Source organism: Berkeleyomyces rouxiae, assembly GCF_048999995.1.
Source record: "Berkeleyomyces rouxiae strain 22BRR77 chromosome Unknown BrBRR77_ptg000002l, whole genome shotgun sequence".
In the NCBI taxonomy this organism is placed as follows: domain Eukaryota; kingdom Fungi; phylum Ascomycota; class Sordariomycetes; order Microascales; family Ceratocystidaceae; genus Berkeleyomyces; species Berkeleyomyces rouxiae.
In genome coordinates this window covers 5,352,257-5,372,456 of record NW_027396492.1, presented here as the reverse complement: position 1 = coordinate 5,372,456, position 20,200 = coordinate 5,352,257, and the positions used below count along the sequence as shown (strand labels likewise).

The 20,200-nt window shown below is 50.4% G+C and overlaps 4 protein-coding genes across 4 annotated transcripts; all 4 read right to left on the bottom strand.

Annotated features, from left to right (window-relative positions):
- Positions 1–3,265: 3,265 nt before the first annotated feature.
- On the bottom strand, positions 3,266–5,177 carry BROUX77_003049 (uncharacterized protein; the record flags this gene model as incomplete). The annotated part of the gene is made up of 2 exons (XM_073747658.1): positions 3,266–4,760; positions 4,855–5,177. 2 exons carry the CDS (start codon positions 5,175–5,177, stop codon positions 3,266–3,268), a joined length of 1,818 nt encoding a protein of 605 aa, XP_073608131.1.
- A 6,684-nt stretch (positions 5,178–11,861) lies between these two features.
- BROUX77_003048 (uncharacterized protein) lies at positions 11,862–13,074 on the bottom strand (the record flags this gene model as incomplete). Its single annotated transcript, XM_073747657.1, has 3 exons — positions 11,862–12,328; positions 12,402–12,914; positions 12,990–13,074. The coding sequence occupies 3 exons, from the start codon at positions 13,072–13,074 to the stop codon at positions 11,862–11,864; spliced, it is 1,065 nt and encodes a 354-aa protein (XP_073608130.1).
- A 478-nt stretch (positions 13,075–13,552) lies between these two features.
- On the bottom strand, positions 13,553–14,962 carry BROUX77_003047 (uncharacterized protein; the record flags this gene model as incomplete). The annotated part of the gene is made up of 1 exon (XM_073747655.1): positions 13,553–14,962. The coding sequence occupies one exon, from the start codon at positions 14,960–14,962 to the stop codon at positions 13,553–13,555; it is 1,410 nt and encodes a 469-aa protein (XP_073608129.1).
- Positions 14,963–15,683: 721 nt separating this feature from the next.
- BROUX77_003046 (uncharacterized protein) lies at positions 15,684–17,273 on the bottom strand (the record flags this gene model as incomplete). Its single annotated transcript, XM_073747654.1, has 1 exon — positions 15,684–17,273. The coding sequence occupies one exon, from the start codon at positions 17,271–17,273 to the stop codon at positions 15,684–15,686; it is 1,590 nt and encodes a 529-aa protein (XP_073608128.1).
- Positions 17,274–20,200: the final 2,927 nt, after the last annotated feature.

Here is a 20,200-nt window from a genome sequence, read left to right as displayed (position 1 = left end):
AAAGAAAAAGTAGATGTCGAGATTGGTGTAAGACTTGAGACGGGCGCTGTTTGAGCTGCCCAAATACAGCTCGTCGTCGAGGTCTTGGGGGTCAAAAAACTAGGTTGAGAACAGGCCCGCGGAGGGTGTCGCAGTCCCTAAAAGGTTGGGGCCCTGCAGGTTCGAAAGTCAGTCGAGGCGCCATCAAGCGGTCCGAGAGTAGCTGGATAAAGCAGCAATGGCAAAGTAGATTGGACGGGGGTGGCAGGTCAAAGGTGAGGAAAGGCAAAGGTTAAAAAAAGATCACAAGCCAGCAAGGGATTCGGCATGTTTAGCACCAAGGGCAGACAAGATATGCAAACATCGATAAACCCCAGCAAGCGGTGCATTTGGCCTCGAGTATTGTTTGTTTTTGGCCGACTCCCTGCTAGCTGCGTCTCTAATTCATGGCCGATGACGAAGCTGGGAGCGAGAGACAGAGGCAGGGGGCTTGGTCACTCACAATCTAACTTTTCAAGAAAGACAAAAGATAAACAGCCAGCGACACGAGATGAAGGTGCCGAGGAAAGCCGCAGCGGGGATATCGATGGCCGGCCGGCCCAGAGATAGAGAGAGTGTATCTGTCTGTATGAGGTGGATTTGGGTTGGATAACTAGTGTTTCTGAGCACTTGTTTCAAAGTGTGACTGGGCGCAGAGAGTCGAGCTGCGGTTTTTTGGTATCGGATGGCAGAGCGGGAAATGGGGGCTGCAAATGTGGATGCTGATTAGAAATTAGAGCTGGAGTCAGTGCCGGCAACGAAACGATGGGTGGCTATTTAAATGGAAAAAGAGATGACGATGATATAGTTAATGCCGTGGATGATGGCGGCAATACCTGGACAGTGAGGCCAAGATCAAGAAAAAATTAAAAAAGACGGAGAGACGGGAGAAAAAAGGGCGGGATCTAACTATCTATAACTGACTAAAGTACGAGCAAGCACAAATGCAGCAGGAAGGTGCGGGTTTTCATATCCCATCCGTCATATTGGATTTGGCAATTGCACAGCCTGCCGTTGGCAAATCTAGCTTTCCTAGCTACTGCTTTCGTCAGATTTGCAAGGCAACTGCTGCTGGTGCCATTTTGCTTGTGTTGAGCTAACCCCCGTAGTTACCTGATTTTGTCTGGCGTGTTTCTCGATTGGGGGCCGTCTTTTTTTTATGTATTTTCTTTGGCGATACCTAGCTTTGGCTTTGCGTCTTCTCTGCCTCTGGGTGTCAGTAGCTACATTCACGGTTGGCTCTTCGTCATCTTTTAGCTCAAGTTCTGGCTCTGGCGATGTTGCGCTTTATTCGGCTAGGGTCTGGATGATGCCGGTCTGGAAGCACAGGAAAGGACCATCCCAGCCCTTGGCCCGCCCGTACTTGGCCTAGTCGTCCCAAAATTAGCCTTAGGCGGGCGTGTTTAATTGATTGGCGGAAAGCTTGAGCTTCCGCTTCTATAGTTATAAATGTACAAATGTACAAATGTATGCACATGCGGCATCTAAAAAGCATGGTTAACTAGTTGGCTAAGATATTCTAGACTCGACCACGTCACGTCAGGCTTAGAAAAATCCAACGTCGCCGGCTGTGCTTTACAAGTAGACTTTTCCCTCTCTGCTGGCATCGCAGCTCACCAGCCCCAGCACAGCAAGCAGTAAAACACCCAGTCCGTCCGCCAGGTCTCCATGAGCCCTGGTCCTGGTCCTTTTTTCTTCTTCTTCTTCTTCGCTTCCCCAATTCAACTCGCTTGCTTGGTTCCCCTCATCGACGCCATCGGCATCACGTGGGGGACATTCCCAAGGCCCCATCCCTGTCGAAAAGCCCTATTCGCGGAGTACCGTTGTGTAGTTGGTCCTGGCTGTACCAACTAATACATGGCATCCCATTTCCATTTGGCAGTGTTGCTTGTCCACCTTGGTCAGTAACTTTGCAAAATGTATAGTTAGTTAGCCAGTTAACCAGCTAGCTGCATATTTCCAAGCATGTGCATGCGTATGTACACATTACTGCGCACATTTATGCATGACTGGACAATGCAAGCCCGCGCGCATGCAAGCCAACGTGTGCGAGCACACATGTATGCTTCTTTCTACCTTGAGTCCATCTCTACACCGACCAGAGAGGAACAGTCGCACATCGCCCAACAAACCCGCAGCCCAGTCCCAAGATCTGCAGCAAACTTGTAAAAGTAATGTCCATGCTCCAGCCACACACAATACGTGTAAATCTGGATACTTGCAGTACCGCCCATACTTGGTGCTCCCCCTCCCCGCCTTTCAGGGACAAACCACGTATGTGCTGCCGCACTGGCCGGAGTGACGGCAAAGCCAAGATGCCCAAGCGGGCCCATCAATTCATCCGCCTCAAATCCTTGGTCAATGCTCTCGTCATTACTCGCCTCTCACGACAACTACCGGATAAACGTCGGTAACTATGCAGTAGTTCTTCGCCCTCGCCCATACTACTAGGTGGATGGAGGTGGGGTTGCACCTCACTGAGGCGCGGTCACATCCATACTTTACCACTCGGTTTTGCCTCAAAATAAGAAGCTCGGCCTAATCCTTTTTGGCCTTGCTGCTCCTCGATGGTATCATCCATCAAGCGCGCTCATGGCAAAAGTTTCGCCTGCACTAGTTACTCATCGTCCCGATTTTGTGGGTCAAGGCTTGCGTAACATGAGGCGCTGCTTTACTAACATGACATGTTCAACTTCGAAACTGATTAATATCAACACACAAATACTATTCAACTACATATCCAGCACTTATTGTCCATTTGGCGAAATAGAAACCAGAATTCAAAACAGAGAGCAAAAATGAAAGTGAGAAAATAAACACAAAAGAAAAAAGGTAGTGGAACAGGCAAAAGAAGAAAGCAAAAGTATAAAATCATATCCACGACAGCGCCTAACTGGTATAGTTGTTGAACCTTCAACGCCCTCACAATGATGAAAGTAAATTATCCTCATCATCATTGATTTTATAGCAGGCAAAGCAGCAAGCAAGCCATAAAACAAAGCCAAAAAAAAGATATCCAAAAGAAAAGAAAAGCAAAAACCACCTCCACGGGCTAACCGATAAAAAGATGCAAAAGAAATAATCCGCTCCACATACGTTACTAGGAGAGAAGCCATGAAAAAAAGACTTCTCGATAGTAGAGGTGGGAGGAGAAAAGAAGAAAGAAGAACAAGAAAAGAGTTGCATAACAGCACATGAACCATCCCAAACAACAATACAGCCTCAAAACACACACAACTTGCCCGGTTTACTGGACCTGGGCCATCTGAGAACGTGTATCGACAGACAGGCCGGGGTTTTGTTGTTCTGATCCGTCGTAAGCCACAAGGTGGTTTATTTCAAGGTCGTTTGCCTGCGGTTCGACATAAGAGACGGGTGAGTGCGTGTGGATAGGCAAGTTCATGGTTTGCTTCGAGTAGATGTCACCAAGGCCACTTCCATCATCCGAAATTGCACATGATGAGTCGGGTGCCGCTCCCGAGTACACCTCAGCTGACGTTGGCCGCATCATACCAATAGGTGGTGAATGTTCGGTGATCGCTGAGTCAGTGACAGGGCTGGTAGAAAATGGCAAAGGCGACATGGTAGGCGGCATTGTTGTCGAGTTAGCCATGGGCGAAAGGAATGAGCCACTGTACGGTGTGCTCACGGGTAGTGGCGTCGGTTCACCAGTAGGAGGGGCAAAATAGTTGGGGCTGGAGAAGTCGGCAGGCGAGGCAGCGGTAGCTGACATGGGGTACTGGCGCATATCTAAGCCAAAGCCAGCTTGTGTATCGATACGGAGACCGCCAGCCATGCTAGTGGGTTGCTGGGGTGCAGGGGCATACAGATGAGGGCTCTGCTGGGGCGTGGGTTCGCCTGGTTGCTGGATATAGAACGAAGGCATAGGTTGTTGGAACATGGAAAAGTCAACAGCCATAGGTACGGAGCGACTGCGTTGTCTCTTATGTCCAGGCCCAGGGCGCATGTTTGGCTGCATGTTGTTGATGCCCCAGGTTTCTTGGAACATGCCCACGTGAGGCGGAGCCATGAAGTTGGGCTGAGATGATGGCCGAGGGATGGGTGACACAGGAGCTGAAACAGCCAGCGAATGTTGGTCAAACATATGCTGGTGAGCATGGCGGTTGATAAACGACTCGAGAGAAATGAGCTTAGCCAACTGACCACTCAGAACCTTGGCATTACCAGCCAAGCGATGAACCAAGCACTGAGAAGCCTGCTTATCTTCGGTAAAATCAAGGCAGTTAATGAAACCCTGCGTGATTGCTGTCTGATCCATGAAGAAAAAGGGAGGGTTAGACAGTTCAATGACAATGCCGCTGGGCTTTGACGGGTCATCATCGTTGTTCTCGAGGTAGATATTCCGGATGTAAGAAAAAGGGTATTCGATCTTGTAGCCGGCCTGGTCGTTGTTGATGTAGTACGTCATTGTGCATTTATCAGGGGAGTAAAAGACAATGAGATCCATGGTGTTTTGGCCAACACGGGTCCACTTACCGATGCTAAGAGCACGGCAAGTGAAATGTTGAATGAGAACCTTGCTTTGAGCGGACTGGTCCCCATGCATGAACATGTTGTTTCCGTAGGGATAGAGACCCGAACGGCCCAGAAAGCTACCACCAATTCCCTTGCCAGTTTCCATGGCCTGAATGGCTAAATACTGACGCATGGACTCGGGAATTGACTCCATGTCCTCACCATTCTCGAGACTCTTCTTCGCAAGGAGCTTGATCTTGGCTCGTCTAAATAGACAAAAGTTTACAACAATTAGCAAGTGGTTTGGAGCAATGCAGAGCATTGGTGCACTGAAGCGCATGCCAGTGTTATATTACGTACCTGTTCTGGAACCAAATCTGAACAGACCTTTCGGTCATGTTGATCTCGTCAGCTATCCGGTCCCGAACAGCAGCAGTAGGCGTGGGGTTCTTGTTGAACTCTATTTCTAATGTTGACAGTTGATCGGGGGTGGCGCGCTGACGTTTCTGGTTCTTTTGCTGCTGAGTCAGTGTGCTCTTCCGAGGGGGACGTTTAGAAGCTGAATTAGGGCCCGACTGCGGGAATGACTGGACCGAGCCACCAGGTGTAGATGGACTCGGTGATTCTACCATGGAAGGAGGGCCCATCATGGGCGTCGTAGTAGGCTCCATAGCAGTGGCCATAGTATAAACGAAGGCGAGAAGCTAACAATCGATGGGGTTTAATGAGCCGGAAGAGCAATTGTCTGGACGGCAGGCGAGATGAGTCCAAGGAGTTTTCTTGGTATTAGAAGTGGTACCTCGTCGAGAGATGGCAATGCAAGAGTATTAAACAGAGTCGGGCTGACAACCAAGATGAAACGGGAGCACTAGAAGCGAGCTTCAAGAGCGATTGACATATAGCGGGGGCAAGCAAAGAGCGGTAGTATGATGTGGGTTTGATGGGAGATCGTAAAACCCAAACACAGGCGGAAACAAAGGAGAGTCGTTGAGAGTGTGACAGATCGCGAGACCAGATCGGAGGTGTCAGTTTGGAAGAAAAGAAAATTATAGCGGATTAGAGTAGAGTAAAGGGCAGTGCCGAAGGAATTTCAAAGGCTTAGTCAAGGCGTGGTGGTGTAAGTGGGAAATCAAAAGAGTGTCAAGTGTGAAGGGTTCAAAAGAGTGGCAAATATAAGGCGGCAAGCGAGCAGACGCAGGAGCAGTGGTCGAGGGCTGCAAAGTGAGCGACGACAGGTGAAGGTCTGAGAGCAAAGGAGCCAGCCGGCTGTCGGGTCAAGTTCCCAAGGCGGAAGAGGTGAGGCGAACTGTAGCTTTTAGTGTCGGTTCGCAAGGACAGTCGGAAAAATCGAGTCGTGATAATGTGGGAAGCGTGGGTACAGACAGAGTCAAAGTAATAAAAGTAGTAATAGTAACAGGAAAAAACCAGCAAGGAAGCCTAAATGAAAGTAATGGATGGACCTGGAATGAATGACAGGCCGTCCGAAGCAAAGCTTGAAGCTGGCGAAGAGAGTGACTCGAACGAAGAGGAAAAAGAATTAGAGAAAAAAAAAAGACGATGAGCAGCAATAACAACGACAGCACAGACGAGACGAGGTGATGATACGACAAACTGGAGGAGAGGGAGGAAAAGAAAGGAAGGGAAGAAAAGAAAAGCAAAAGAACAACGGAAAATCAACGAGCGGGTAGTCAAGGACTGGGGGAGCTTATAGGGAAGGGGGGGATGGAAGAGGAGGGAACAGGCAGGAACGGCGAGGGAAGCTATGGGAATAGGGGAACAGAACTGTCGAGGAAGGAACTGCACACCAACAAGCAACTGCGACTGGATGTGGGACTGGAACCTGTGCGCTGTGTTGTGTACATACATGTAAGTAACAAGTAGTTATAGTTAGTTACAAGAATACATGCAAGCATAGTTATACTGGACACAATGTGTGCCTTCCTTTTTTCTCCGTACCTGGCGACCTATGCCCCCCTCTCCTCCCCCTCTCCCCTCCCGATACAAACAAGAAGGAACGGAAGAAAAGAAGGAGCAAGGAAGGACAGGGCAGGCGTGTGTAGTGGGCGTTTACGCTTTTGTTTTCATTGTGTCCTTTTTTTGTTTGTCTTTGACTTGATTTTCTAGCACCACGCATTCATTGTGCATTTCCGGGCCAAACGCAGACATTCGGTCGTCTCGATTAGTAGCCGGAATCACAAAAAAGGACCCCGAAAGAAATCACACAACACAGGAAAAGGGAGTAGTTAGCCACTCGTGCCAGCAGGAATCAAAGCTGCAGAACGCGCCATTACGGATCTGGAACAGCCAGGAACCCAGAAGGAAGGAAGCCTGCAACAAAACAGCTGCGCATGCAACTACTACTGGTACAAAGCTGGGCAAGAAAAAAAAAAGTCTGGCGGAGACCGGGGACGGAAGGGGGAGCGAGACGAGAGAACAAGAGCACTAGACCAAGGCAAGAGCAACTTGGCCCGGGCAACAGCCACCGCCCAGCGGCTTTTTTTTGTATCTGCATCAACCACGCTGGCCACTGTTCGCCGTCCGCTGCCCGCTGCTTGGAGCTGGCTCTGTCTTTTTTTGTTTTTTTTGTCCGCTTACTCAGACGCTGGTGCGCGTGCTGCGTGTCGAAGAGTGAACGATCGCGTTATCATAGGGCTGTTATAGGCGGTGTGGATTCAGCAACAACCATCCTTTCAACGAAAAACCCACCCTTATTCCCTCCTTCCTTCCACGCTCTGCTCGCGGACCTGCTTTGCTTGGCTTGTGTGGACGGTCACTGCCACCGCTGGCCGCTGGCCGCACTTGCCTTTGCGGTGGGGGGGGGGGGGGGGGGGGGGGGGGGGCTACAAGTGCCTGGGTATCTGTGTACCCGTGTACCCGCGTACCCGTGTACCTGTGTATCTGTGTACCTGTTGTGTACCCATGTACTACTTACCACCCATAGCTGTGACGATATGTATACAAGTATATATGTATGTAGTTGATTCTTCTAGTATTCTTGTATGTATGGCTATGAAGCCTGTGCTTCATCCATTCGTCCCTGCGCACCCGACTTGTTCATGCATGGATGTTGACGGCTATTGATGGCGCTGGGGACGGCGACCTTAAAGCAGAGCAGCCAGCGGCTTGGTTAGTTACTAAAGTCGCAGAACCAGGGAACGAGGGGTGTGTACCAACCAGTCTTCAGGGCGCCAAGTTCCAGGAATTTGTACCTGTAACTATGTATGTACATGAATCCATGTCTGCATACACACAACCAGCCTATGCACTTATCAGCAACTGATCTCCACTGGCTAGGGTCGAGGTGCATGAGAGCCCGGGTCTGCGCCCTGGGCGGGCTGACTGCTTCACTCTTCTGTCTGTGTCTGTGTCTGTGTCTGTATCTTGACAGGGAGGCCAAAGAACAAAAGGAAAGAGTGTCAAAAGACAAGACAACAGGGACATAGGTCTGGCCGCTGCCATTCGGATGGGTCCGGGATTTGCTATGGAGCCTTGGAGCCATGAGCAAGCTGGCAAGCTGATGGCTGAAAGGAAAACCTGGGCATATAGCCTAGCCTTCTACAGACTTGGCTGATCTGCAGCCAGTCAGCGGCCGGGCCCTACCCTGACCCGACCTGTCCAAGACTTGCAGACAGATGTTGGCCAGTCAAACAGTCACAGTCAGGCTATGGGCGCCTAGACTTGGTGTGTTAGGGGTGCATTAACTCAGTGATATCCACCAGTTGCATATGCATACATACATGATGCATGCAGCGCAGTCCCGCTTCGCAACTGAGGCATGACTTCACTCGCCTTGGCTGTGTGGTCCCGGAAGTTGGGAGCCCCGTGCTTGGCTTCAACAGCCAGAGAAAAGGCCTGGCCATTTTCTCAAGAATACCGGTAACAGTGTTCTCCTGATGGGCTCGAGTAGCTTCCACGATGTCAGTCCTCCAAACATGTAGACTACACCCACACGCACCACAGATTCGTTACGCGTGCAAACAGGGCTCCCAGCAAAAAACTCGGTCCCCTTTCTTCCCAGACAAACAAAACAAAGAAAATCCCTTGCTCCAGGGGGGGAAGCAGAGCAGACGACAGCAAAAGGAGGCCGAGCCTGGAGTTGTTTCAGAACAAGCCCACTGCCAGAATGGCCCTCGTCTAGCTGCAAGTGTCCCAAAGAGGCATGGCTTCTGCGGTGGTACCTGCATTAGCGTGGCCTGTCCCTGAGTTAACTGGTAAGCTAACTGACCCCCAAAGCGACCAGGTCGTAAGGGTCTTGTCAAGCCGGCCAGTTGAAAGAAGCTAAGCTGGCCAGCACGCGTTTGGTCTTGGTCTCAAACCCAACGGACAGGGATACGATGATGGTGTTTTTTTTCTCTTCTTTTACTTCTTTACTTCATGCTTCGGTGGTGTGGCTCCGCGCATGTGTGTGCGCCGTTGCTTTTGTTGCTAGACACGGGTTGTATTTATAGCTTCTGGTTGTACTTACACATGGGCCACTTTGGCGTCGTCGTGTTGATAAAGACTTGCACATGTCCACTTGTGCATGTGTTTAAGTCAGTTGTGCTGGTTATCACAAAGCATACAAGTCCACGCCGTCTACGTCAACAAGTCTCCCAAGCCCTCGCTACGAGAATACATCGATGCTAGCACGGGAGGAGCGGGGGGGGGGGGGCCACCGGGGAAGAGTCCAAGGTAGTGTTTTCTAGCGCTGTCCCGGGAATGCTAGTCAGGCTTGAAGTAGAAAAGAGAGCGAGACAATTGCTAGCTGATAGAACCCTTACTATGTAGGTTGGATAGTTGGATGCTCTATAGTAGCATAGTGAGTTGATGTGGTTTGTCCAACCCTCCTTTTTGTCTTTCTCTCTTCTGCCTTTGATAGTGAATATGTCCCAAGATATATAGCGACACATCCGATATCAAGCTTACAGGTAGTGTTTTCTTCCACTCTTCTGTCCTATTTAACCCAGCTACCCAGTTTTCTTCCTCTTGATGTCATGAGATCCAAACTTTTCCCCTCCCTCCCTCCCCTCTCCCGATGCAGGGGCATGTTTTGTGTTCCTGGTTTTGCCAGGGGGTCCCTTGATTGACTTTTTTTTTCCCTTGTTGAGAAAGATTTTGAGACCCCAGCTGTTCGCTTTCTTTCTTGTCTCGCAGTTGTGTTCCCTCTCCGTTGTCTTGCTGCTGATTCGTCCCATGCCTGGCTTGTGTTGCTTGTTTGTGTGTGTCTCTCTCTATGCTGGCTGGCTGGCCCGTCGGTTTTCCGGCCGAATGGCTAGCCCCCTGGATGGCCCGTCCCTGAATTCACGCCATGTGGGGAAGACCCAAGAACCAAGAGAAGGGTTTACAGCTTGTTGTGACCCACGGGTCCTTGTGCTTGTGCTTTTGCTTGTGCTTGTGCTTGTGCTCGTGCAAGCATGCAACATACACACACGTCAGTGTATGTGTATATGCATAAACCTATGCATCTGGCGAAGCAACGCATAGACACGCCAAACACATCGTTACGCGTACCTGCTTCATGTTGTTGGAGTAATCTCGTGCATCGCGGTTTTTTACAAGTGCCTGTACATACATACATCGCTTTGCATTGCTGTGACGTTGAGATGTGACATGTTATATGTGCTGGAACCGGAAGTACAAGTATGTGCCATTGCACAGGCCGTTTCTGTTTCCCTATGATGTTCACGAGACGTAAATGTGTGTATTTACTGAGCGTATTTGGCATTACGGCCGGCGTCTATCGCTGAGTATTGCCGGGTAGCAAGATAAGCCGAGACCCGGGAAAAAAAAAAAAGAAAACTTCAACGCTGGACATCACTACTTGGAGTATTTTTAGCCAAATTTTTGACGCTCAGTTCGTCTGTCCTATTCTACCTGTGCTTGCGAACCTAGTGTAATGCGTTATAGTCATAACCAACTACCACTTGCAACTAGCTCTAGTTACATATGTAGTTACATATGTAGTTACATACATGCAGACTGACTGACTGACGACTTTGGCCCACCGACAACACCAATGAGTCAATTAACGAACAAGCAACCAAAAATAGACAGAATCGGGCCCAACTACCACTTCATGTGTGCATTACAATCAAGAAAGCACAAATGTCCAACTATGTACATGTGTCTACAGGCTTTTGGCCTTGACTTGACTTTTTGCACATCTCAGAAGCCACATGCTTGTTGTCTCTGCGTGGTGTGTCTTCTGGTTTGGTCTAAGGCACGGATGGAAAAGAAAAGAAAAAAAGAAAAAGGGGTAGTTAGAGCAAGGGAAGGAAGGGCCTGGTCCAAGTCAAAAGTCAAGAGCTGGCTCCAGTTTAGAAGGGAGGAAGAGACATCCACCCACATCCATTCCATAGTTACAAGAAGAAAGACGAACGAACACCAGCAACGACAAACTAACAAGTTACTATAAAACCAGTCGTGGTTTCTGCTGCATATATTTATGTATGTATCTCTTGTGATTCAGTGTATTCCGTTGTATCTGAACAACATGTAGTGTTACAATAAAGACACAGGCTCAGCCTCAGGGGTATGGATTCTCTTTGCTTCTTTTCTTTTTTTCTTCTTCCTTTTTTTCTTCTTCTTCCTTCTTCTACCTTGCGCCCTTCGGGGATGATGCTCCTACGCCATGGTCCTCCAAAGGGACAACAAAGAAATCGCGTGAATTTAAAACCCAGAGTGTGAGGTGAGGTGAGTGTTGTTCGTCATCTAGTTGATTAACTGTCAATCCGTTTAACCAACCCTATTACTGTCACAACCCTACAGTGACTCGCGTTGCTCCTTTTTTTTTTTTTTTTTTTTTTTTAGAACCTCCTTCCTTTTTCAACTTGGCGCTTCTGGACTCGGGGCTTTTACCAAACAAGACTTCTTTCCCGTTTTTTTGGCCACTGCAGATCTTGGCAAGAACCCTTTTCTGCCTTCATCCGATGTTTTTGTTTCTTCTTTTCAACATTTCTTTGCTGTATTAACAGCGGAATTATCGTGACACTTATTCTGCTCCTCAGTAATTCCCACCTATGGATTAAGTGATGCGTACTTTGGTGGCTCTGGCTGCTGTTTGTAAAGCCTGTATGTATATAATACTTGTATACACAACAGTGCGCCCCTGTTTTCCTTAACTTCACACGTGTATTCGCGTAGTTGGTTCTAGGTATTTGCGCAAAGAAAGACTCCTTTGAAAGGGGGACGGCAAGGCGGTACGGTACACATGTCGAAAGCCAGCATCCGAGAACAAGGGAGATGCAAAAGCCGCACGAAACAAAAAAGAAAAGACGAGAAAAAAACCTGTTTTTTGCATGGCCAAACCAGCGCCAGGGCGGCATCTCCCTCCCTGTGTTGTGACTCCAAATTCCATCACCACCGCCGCCCCCTTTCTGTCTACATCTTCACAGCTCCTTCATTACCTCGAGCACTGCCTTTTTGGCCATCTGCTTGCGCTGTGCCTCAGGCAAGCCCTCGCTCATGTCGCGTGTGGCCTTGAGCTTCAGCATCAGCCGCTCAATCTTCTCGACGTCGTCAGGGCCAGATCCAAGCGGGTCTGGGCTTTCTGTCTGCTGATCTGACCCCAGCCCAGGTTGGTCTGGTGTTGCATGAGCGGCATGTTTATCAAGTGGTTCTGCGCTTGTGCCTGCGCCTGGCTCTTCCACTGCGGATTCCCGTGTAGAAATCTCGTCCCAGATCGCTTGGCGCAGACCTTCAAAGTCGCTGGGCTCGCCCATGGCAAAGTCAAGGTTATCCGGGTCCAGATCAAATGTGCTGTCATCAGAGCCATCGTCCTGACCAACACCATCGGAGCCTGAGGCCCAATTATTGGCCTGAAGAGCCTCGAGGGCCCTCTCAACTCCCATTTTTTCTAGATAGGTAGGGCACAAGTGACGTTAGCGCATGGAAAAGTCGTGGATACAAGTAGATAGATAGACACTCACCGCCAAACTCGTTGCGCCCTTTGTCTTTGGGGCTGCCTCGTACCACGACAAACTCAAGGCCAAGCTCGGCACAGCAGTCTTCCCACTCGTCCATGTAGGTCTCGTTTTCGCCCACGCCGATGGCCAGCGCAACGCCGTCCCACTCCCACCCGCCTAGTCCGTCTTTGACCACACGGCCTATCTCCCGCAGCAGATCCCCCGAAGTAGATGCAGTCTGGGCCGATTCAGTCTTCTTATCCCTAGTGCTCTCAGGTGTACTCTCTGCGGCAGCCTTTGTCACAACGGTATCCTTGGGCGAGGCACTTGATGAAAACACCACGACTAATGCGCCCAGGGCCTCAAGAACCTCCTTGGCCTCGTCGGAGAGAAACGTCTCGGACCACTCGCGCGGCGAGGCAATCAAGTCCAGCCATATGGGCACTTCAGCGGTGTAATAAGCCGTCGTAATGGGCAGCTGGTGCGAGGTGCCGGCGAGGGAGTCATCAACTGGCTCTGGCGCGGAGCCGCTGATCTCTGCGATGCCGATGGGTTAGCATGTAGTGCCTGCAGCTGCCCGGCCTGCAGCTCAATCTGCCATGGGCGCGTTACCGGTGATGATTTGGCTGAGATGGTGGCCTTGGCTGTCCAGCGATACAGCCAGGATGCGGCGGGGGTTTTGTACGTCTTGTGTCATAGCGCGGGGATGGCGATGACGTCGGCGGCAGGTGCGGGGGATTCGACAGCTATGGCGTGGGGATATTTGATGTGAGGACAATTGGGTTTTTTGGGGCACAGCACAAGGAGAACACTTGGGGCTACCAAGGCGAGTTGTCGTTTGTAATTTTTGGAATGTTTTGCTGTCGATGATTGATGTCGTGGGCCATTCGCGGAAAGCCACGGTTGGCGGAAGGAAGGAAGGGCAGAAAAGTGGAACCAGTAAACGAAGTGTGTGGGTACAAGGTACAAAGAGACACAGGATATTGGCCGCAGCGATGACGACATGGCAAGGCATGGCATCGGGTCTTGGTACGAGAACGGGAGAAGACAGGCTTGAAATAAAGCTAACTAGTATATACTCAAACGACAAAGGAAAGCATGCTGTAGTTATGCATCTGGAAATCATGTATCCCACGTTGTACCGGCTCGACACTCACAACACGACGCGCCTCGGCTTAACTGTGCCGGCCCCAGCCCGTGTGTCTCTGCATGGCCGCTGCCGCATAAAAGGCCGATTGCATGCGGCCCTGCATGTCCCGATATGTCTCGGCGCCCTGGCCACGGTTGTGGTTTTGTTGCGCGGACACGGCATCGCCGGCGTGCAGTTCGCCCTTGCGTTTGCGCATGGCAGCATCCTGGATGGCATACTGCCAAAAGTCTAGGATCAGGTCTTCCGACATGGACACAAAGCTCCGCACGCCCGTGTTCTGGTCCACGCGCGAGAAGAACCAGTCGACTCTGACCACGTCGAACTTCCGTGTGCGCAGAAACAAGTATGGCCATACGATTACTACTAGCAACAGCATGATGACCAGCCAGCGCAGCCACTTAGTCAAACGCCACTCGTTGGTGTAGCACGATGAGTACACCGTCATGCGTGCTTGATCCACGGGGAAATTGACTGAAACATCGCCCATGTAGCCCGTCGCCCGTATCATGTTGGTGATGCGCGTGCGTGCATAGCTCTCATCGAAGCCGACCACGCGCTTTTCCAGGTTGAATGTGCGAACGAGCCCACTGGAGCAATACCGGTGGCACCATTCCGTCAACGTTGGCTTCACTTCTGCGCCAAGAACGAGCCCGCGTTCAGCGCCCTCCAGAACTGCATCATGATGGTCCTCGTCCAGCGACATGGGCGGGGTTGATTCTGAGTGGAGGATAGCGGCGTGTTCGCTATCTTCACCACCGTCCTCATCCCCAAGCATCGGAGATCTGCGGCGATCGGCCCAAAATCTCCTTTGGCGGCGCCAGAGCTTCTTTACGCCGCGGAAAGGATGTGCGCGGCTGCGGAAAATGCCGCCACGATGGACCTTTTCGTGGTTCTCCACCGTGCGCAGCTCGGCCCACGACGTCTGCGAACGCACGTCGCTGAACAGAAAGGCAGTCATGTCAATTTCGAAATCAAAGTCTTCGACAGTCTCGCTGTGGGTGCGCGAGCGCGAGTGGCCATCGCCCTCGCGGTGCATGTGCATGCGCGTCTCTGTGTGCTGGCCACTGATGCGGATGTGCATCCGGACCGGCTGGCGGGCAACATGGCGCACCCACGCCTCGAGGAACTTAGGATCCGAGTCGAGCTGAGGGTCGAGGTAGCAGTCGCTGGTGAACCACTTGAGGTACTTGGCGAGGGGACGGACAAATGGCGGGTTGAAGGGCGCAAGCTCGCTAGTTTGCTGCGGGAAGTCGGAGTTGAGGATCTCTGTGTACTGCGGAGGCAAATCACCAGGCCGGAGGCTATTCTCGGATAGCGGCTCTGAGGAAATGGCTTCGTCAAAGGCGGGAGGCGGCTCGGAGGGGCCGCCTGCACTATCGAGCGGGGGCGGCGAGGAGCCATCAAGGCCGCCCTTGCGCTTGTCGTCGGAGCCCATCGCAGTTGCGGGAAGACAGATTCAGAGTCGCTGGGAAGAGGGAGGAGGATGCAAAGGTAAATGACACAAGTGCGGTAGTAATGAAAGGTAGCGATGATAGCGAAGAGATGAGAGAGGAAAGACGGAAAATACAGAGTCGACGCAGAACGACTTTGGCTTTTTATGTAGTAGTTAGTTGGTTACGTAGTTGCTCGCAGGATTCTGCGCTATGTTAGGCAGCCGCTTCGCGCTTAAATGTTTGTCGCTAGGGGCCCCTTTCAGTGGGTTTAGGCCTCTAGTTTAGAGGCTTTGAATAATGGTTTGGCGGCTTGGCACAGAAATAGAACACGCCAGCCTGCCCAGATACGCGTATTCGGTAGTGGGGTTAGGGTTTGGCGATCGCATTTTGACGTAGTGTGTAGCTTCATCTGTAAGGAACCAGAGCCGTGTGAGGCCCAAGACCGCATAACTAGACTTGCCACTCAGAGTTTGTGGTCGTTGGAGGGAGCACTTGTCTCTACTACCATCGTGCATGGTTAGTGGAACAATGTCAACTTCGGCCACCTTCGCTGCCTATATGATGACAGTATTATTTTGGTAAATACACAACTCCATATTACGCTGGTCACGTCGTACAACAATTTGGCCGTGAGACTCCATGCCCCTGCCCCTGAGCTGTCATTCCCTTTTCTTTGCATCGTTTCTCGAATTGAATCAGCAGAGAAGACGTTGCCTGTCAGTATTAGGCATACATTTCGTGGTTCTCGTACGGGGTATCAACCCAGGGCTCATTGTTGTCAACATCACCGAAATCGCTGTAGCAATCATCCTCCACAAACCCAAAGCGCATCATTTCGATAGAATTTATTATTAGAGATTTGGCCAGCACCTTGAAAACCGACACTCGGTCCGACGTTGTCGTTTTATAGGTTGGGCTTGAATTTTCCAAGTCCATGTCGTGGTCGTTACCTCTTGAAAGGGTATCAGAAGGCCGCGTGAAGCGAATGTGCGAGACTGTGTCTGTATACCAAGTGCTTGCTGTATTTCTTAGCGAAAGATTGTGTAGATGTAAGTCTATTTTCTTGTCTGCCACGTTTTCACTGCTCGCCGCAAGGCTTAGGAACATGTCGTGCCACTCGTGTGAGAGGTACGTGATCACTTGGGTCTTGACTCCCTGGAGCTTTTGTTGGTAGTGTGTGGTTTCTTTCACACGCAGACTGATATGCTCGAGTGACAGCGAGGACAGCTGTGGCAGCAGCGTATCGAGTAGATTTAGCAGTACCACCTCGTTAACTGACGTCCTGACGAGCTCTAGAGAACTTAGACAGCTGAGCTGGATGGGGAACGAGGGCAGTATTACCGGAGACTGGCCCTGCGGCAAATCGGTGATGGGATTGAGCTCGGAGATAACGGGCAGCGCTTGGCCTTGGGCGTACAGTTCACGACCGCGTTCAAAGTCCGCTGCCAAGGAGTGCAAGATCATGTTGGCTTCTTTCCATTTAAACCCGTTGTGGAAATTGAGACCGAGTGTCTCCAGGTTGGGTGTTTCGGATAATAGATAGCTGAGGGGCGAGGGCAGCCGATCATCCAACTTCAACTGCCCAATGCGTTTATCTTCGAATCTGAAGGGTGCCGTCAATCCAAGCTGTAGGTTTTTCAGGCCCTGAAGCACTGGACGGAGAGTCGCGCGCGTGGATTCAGACATGTACAACGCGGAACAAGCAACGCCGCGCGCAGCGCGAAGCGTCTCGCAATAGTAATAGTGCTCACCCATGTACTCAAAGTCGAAGTGGGTGATATTGCTTTTAGCATTGGCGGCAGCCGCAAGGGGCCCATAGAAATAGATGGACGACAGAATGCGTTCTTCCTCGACCGGAAGAACAGACGTGAACTTGTGCAGATACGGAAGACGGCACATAATCGCCGCGAGCATCAAAACAAAGGACCCGGATGCTATGGCTGACTCTAGTACAAGCTGAGAAGTGGTTAGGTTCTGAACACGTTCGTCATCCCAGTATTTATTTGGTTGGGGGATAAATTCAATTTTTCTGATATAGCGACAGATGATGCTGTCCTTCGAGATCTTGTCAAGGTGATGCAATCCGGCCATGTCCATAGCCATTTCATAGCTGGAGAAAAAGTGGCGAAGATAGATAGGCCCCAACTTGGTATTCATTGCCTTGTTGGTGCATCGAAGACGACCGAAAGTCTCAGAGTCCATCAAATTCAAAATGAGAGACAGGGCCGTGCCTGACAGCTTTGAGGTAAAGTAGGTTGTGATGATGTTGGTTTTAGGGTCGCCATCATTGGCGGCGGCGCGTTCTGGATCCATGATAGCAGCAGATATGGGTGCCGAAAGGCGGGTGCCACAGTGCCGGAAGGCAGGTGCCACAGTTGTGGTTGAGCGGTGGCAGGTTGGCGGATGGCTTCGATGTCTCTGGATCCAACAGATTAGCAACGATATTTGAATTTAGCAAGATATTCTTCAAGCATTCCTGGAAGCAATCCTAGATTATAGACTTCTAGCAGTATTAGGGTTGGGGCTTGCTGCTATGTGCTGGCATATTATGAGTGCAAACCCTTGACTTCACCAGGCCTAGGGTTGACTCGCGACTCCATCTCAGTTGTTTCCAACATGGTGACGGAACCCCAATCTGCGTCTGACGTGTGATAATGACTGGGCCATCATCATCTCCCTGTAAGTTTGACCTTCACCTCCATCGTGACGTGACCAAAGACATCTCTTCTCATCAGCACTAGAGTATCAGCGCATATCTCCCATGCTTGCAATGGAACTTTGCCTTTCGCATTGGACGACGCATGGGCTACCTCATCTGAACTGCGACCTGGAACGGGAGGATTTGGATATAAAGAGTAGCTCTTTCTCTCTGGTGTAGCTATTGATTTGCAAGGTATCGATCATCGTTCTCCTCTTCCATGATAATTGATTCTCTACTTTTACCTATCTCGTTGAACTTGTGACGGTCCAGAAGCATCTTCTGTGAAGGACAACAGTGAGTACTCCAATCTATACTGACAAATAATAGTTATATCAAATGAAAGCTGTGGTTATTCTATTCAATAACGTCTGACACCCTTTTTTGTGTGCTCCCCACATTTCCGTAATCCTTAAAATGCACGATAGTAATTGATATTAATTCCATCCTCATCTTCATCCTTACCCTTCCACCCTCCGCGTTACCACTGCAGCAGAATCTCCCACGTCATTGGATGATTCAGACTCGCCGGATTCATCAGGCACAACAACAGCCTTGCCAGTCTCCAACCGGGACCTTTGAATAGCCTCGAAATCCGCAAATTTTGAATTGGGGCTTAATTGGACCCTCCTCCTTTTCCTTGGCTCGCTGGCTTCGAGCTGTGCTTTCAACGCCTCTACTTCACCCTCCAAGGCCGCTATTTGAAAGTCCTTTTCTTCAACTCCTTTTCGGACCTTGCGGAAGAATAGCCGTTGCGCCGCAGGAGGTCGGCTCGCCTGGCTGAACTGGGTGAACTGCCTCCGGAAATCAACAGCCTTCTTGGGGGTCGGCCACGACTCCACAGATGATCCTAAAGACTGTTGAGGGACTGAGCGGCTCCCAACTGTCCTATCTGTTATAGGGTCAACCGCATTGCTGACGTCGTTGGCGTTCCTAACCAGTAGAGGACTAAGAAGGGGTTTGGTGATTGAGACCGGCCATAATCCTTCAGCTCGCCAGCCAGCCTTGACATTACTGCCTGTGAAAGCTTTGGTACGTGCTTTCTGATAGCAGGCAAGGAAATTCCTTTTGCCAACAACAGTAGAATCGTTCCACTGATCTAGGTATCCGAGCTCCTTTTGATATGCAGTTTTTAAGGGGCCAAAGACTGATAGATCCAAGGGTTCAAGGACATGGGAGGCATGAGGAGGCAAGAAAAGCAGGCGGATGTTGTGCGTGTAATAGAGATACATGAAATCAGTAGTTTCATGGCTTCCGTGACCGTCCAAGATGAGTAGCCGGGGTTCGCTAGGGTCGCTTAGTTGGGTTGAAGGGATGAATATCTCTTGGAGCCAATCGATTGCAGTAGTCACTGGTCCGGCCGTTTTCGGTGACAGTGAATTTCCAGGTAGCGAAGGGATCTAGGTCCAGTGGAAACCACTGCTGCAGCCCATTTGATCCCTTGCCTTCCTGGATACCTGTCTCGTCCATGTTGTATCTGTTGGATGGGTTGGAGGGGCCCCTAGGCTGGCTTGTATGCGTATCCATTCAGCGAGATGGCTCTCTTGGGTCGGGGCTAGCCTCTGAAGGAGAGAAAAGGCCGCCTCTCGACAATGTGTCCCATGAATGCGGTGTTGCAGGGTCCACATAGGCACGCCCCATGCTCGGGAAGCACTGCGGATACTCTGGCCGTTAGAGATAGCGTTAATAGCATGGTTTATGTTATCTTCTGAGTATTGGGGCATCTTAGGTTCAAGAATGTATTTAGAGGTTTTGAAGCTTTATCGAGTTGAATTGGTTTAGTAATGAGAAGGAATGGAAGAATTCGTGGAAGAATTGGGAATAGTGATGATCCATTGGAAGGATTACACAAATATGGGGAGCACGTAAAAAAGGGTGTTAGACGTTACGGCCACAATATGTAGCCTTGGCTCTTTGGCCTCGGATCTCGCGTCATGGGTATAATGCGGGTTCGGCCTGTTTTCCAGACGCCTGCCCAGAACATCATGGAAACCTCAGGTTGCTTTCGTTCGGTGGCGCTGACAACATGCTCACAGAATATTTCACCCGGATCTCGGAAGACGTATACGTTGTTGTTGGTGATGGTGTTGTCAATCGAAGTTTCGTCCGAGTTGATCATCTAGGTTTGTCAGCATCGTGAACTGTGCATAAACTTTGATGAGTTGTACCTCTTCCAATTCTTCGACATCTTCAAGCTAAGCTTGCGATCATCGAAGTCTGGTCCGCTTGTTTTTAACAGTGATCTTTGTGCGCTTTCTTGCTTTCCATTTGCGCTTGAATCGCTAGGATACAAGGCGCTGTATGGTCTGCCTGCTCACATCGACCCCTGCTTGGTTGACAAGGGAATCCCACGGAATAGAGCGGTTTTTTTGAACAAGTCGCAAGATATATCGCTTCTCCCTCGAATTGAGCTTTCTAGGCCGTCCTTCTCTGGGGCGATAGTCAAGTGTGGACCGTTCTTCAAAGCCACGAATGATGCGAAGCATAGCAGAATTCGTTGTCTTGAACTGCTGGGCGATGTACCGAGAAGACCTTCCAGTGT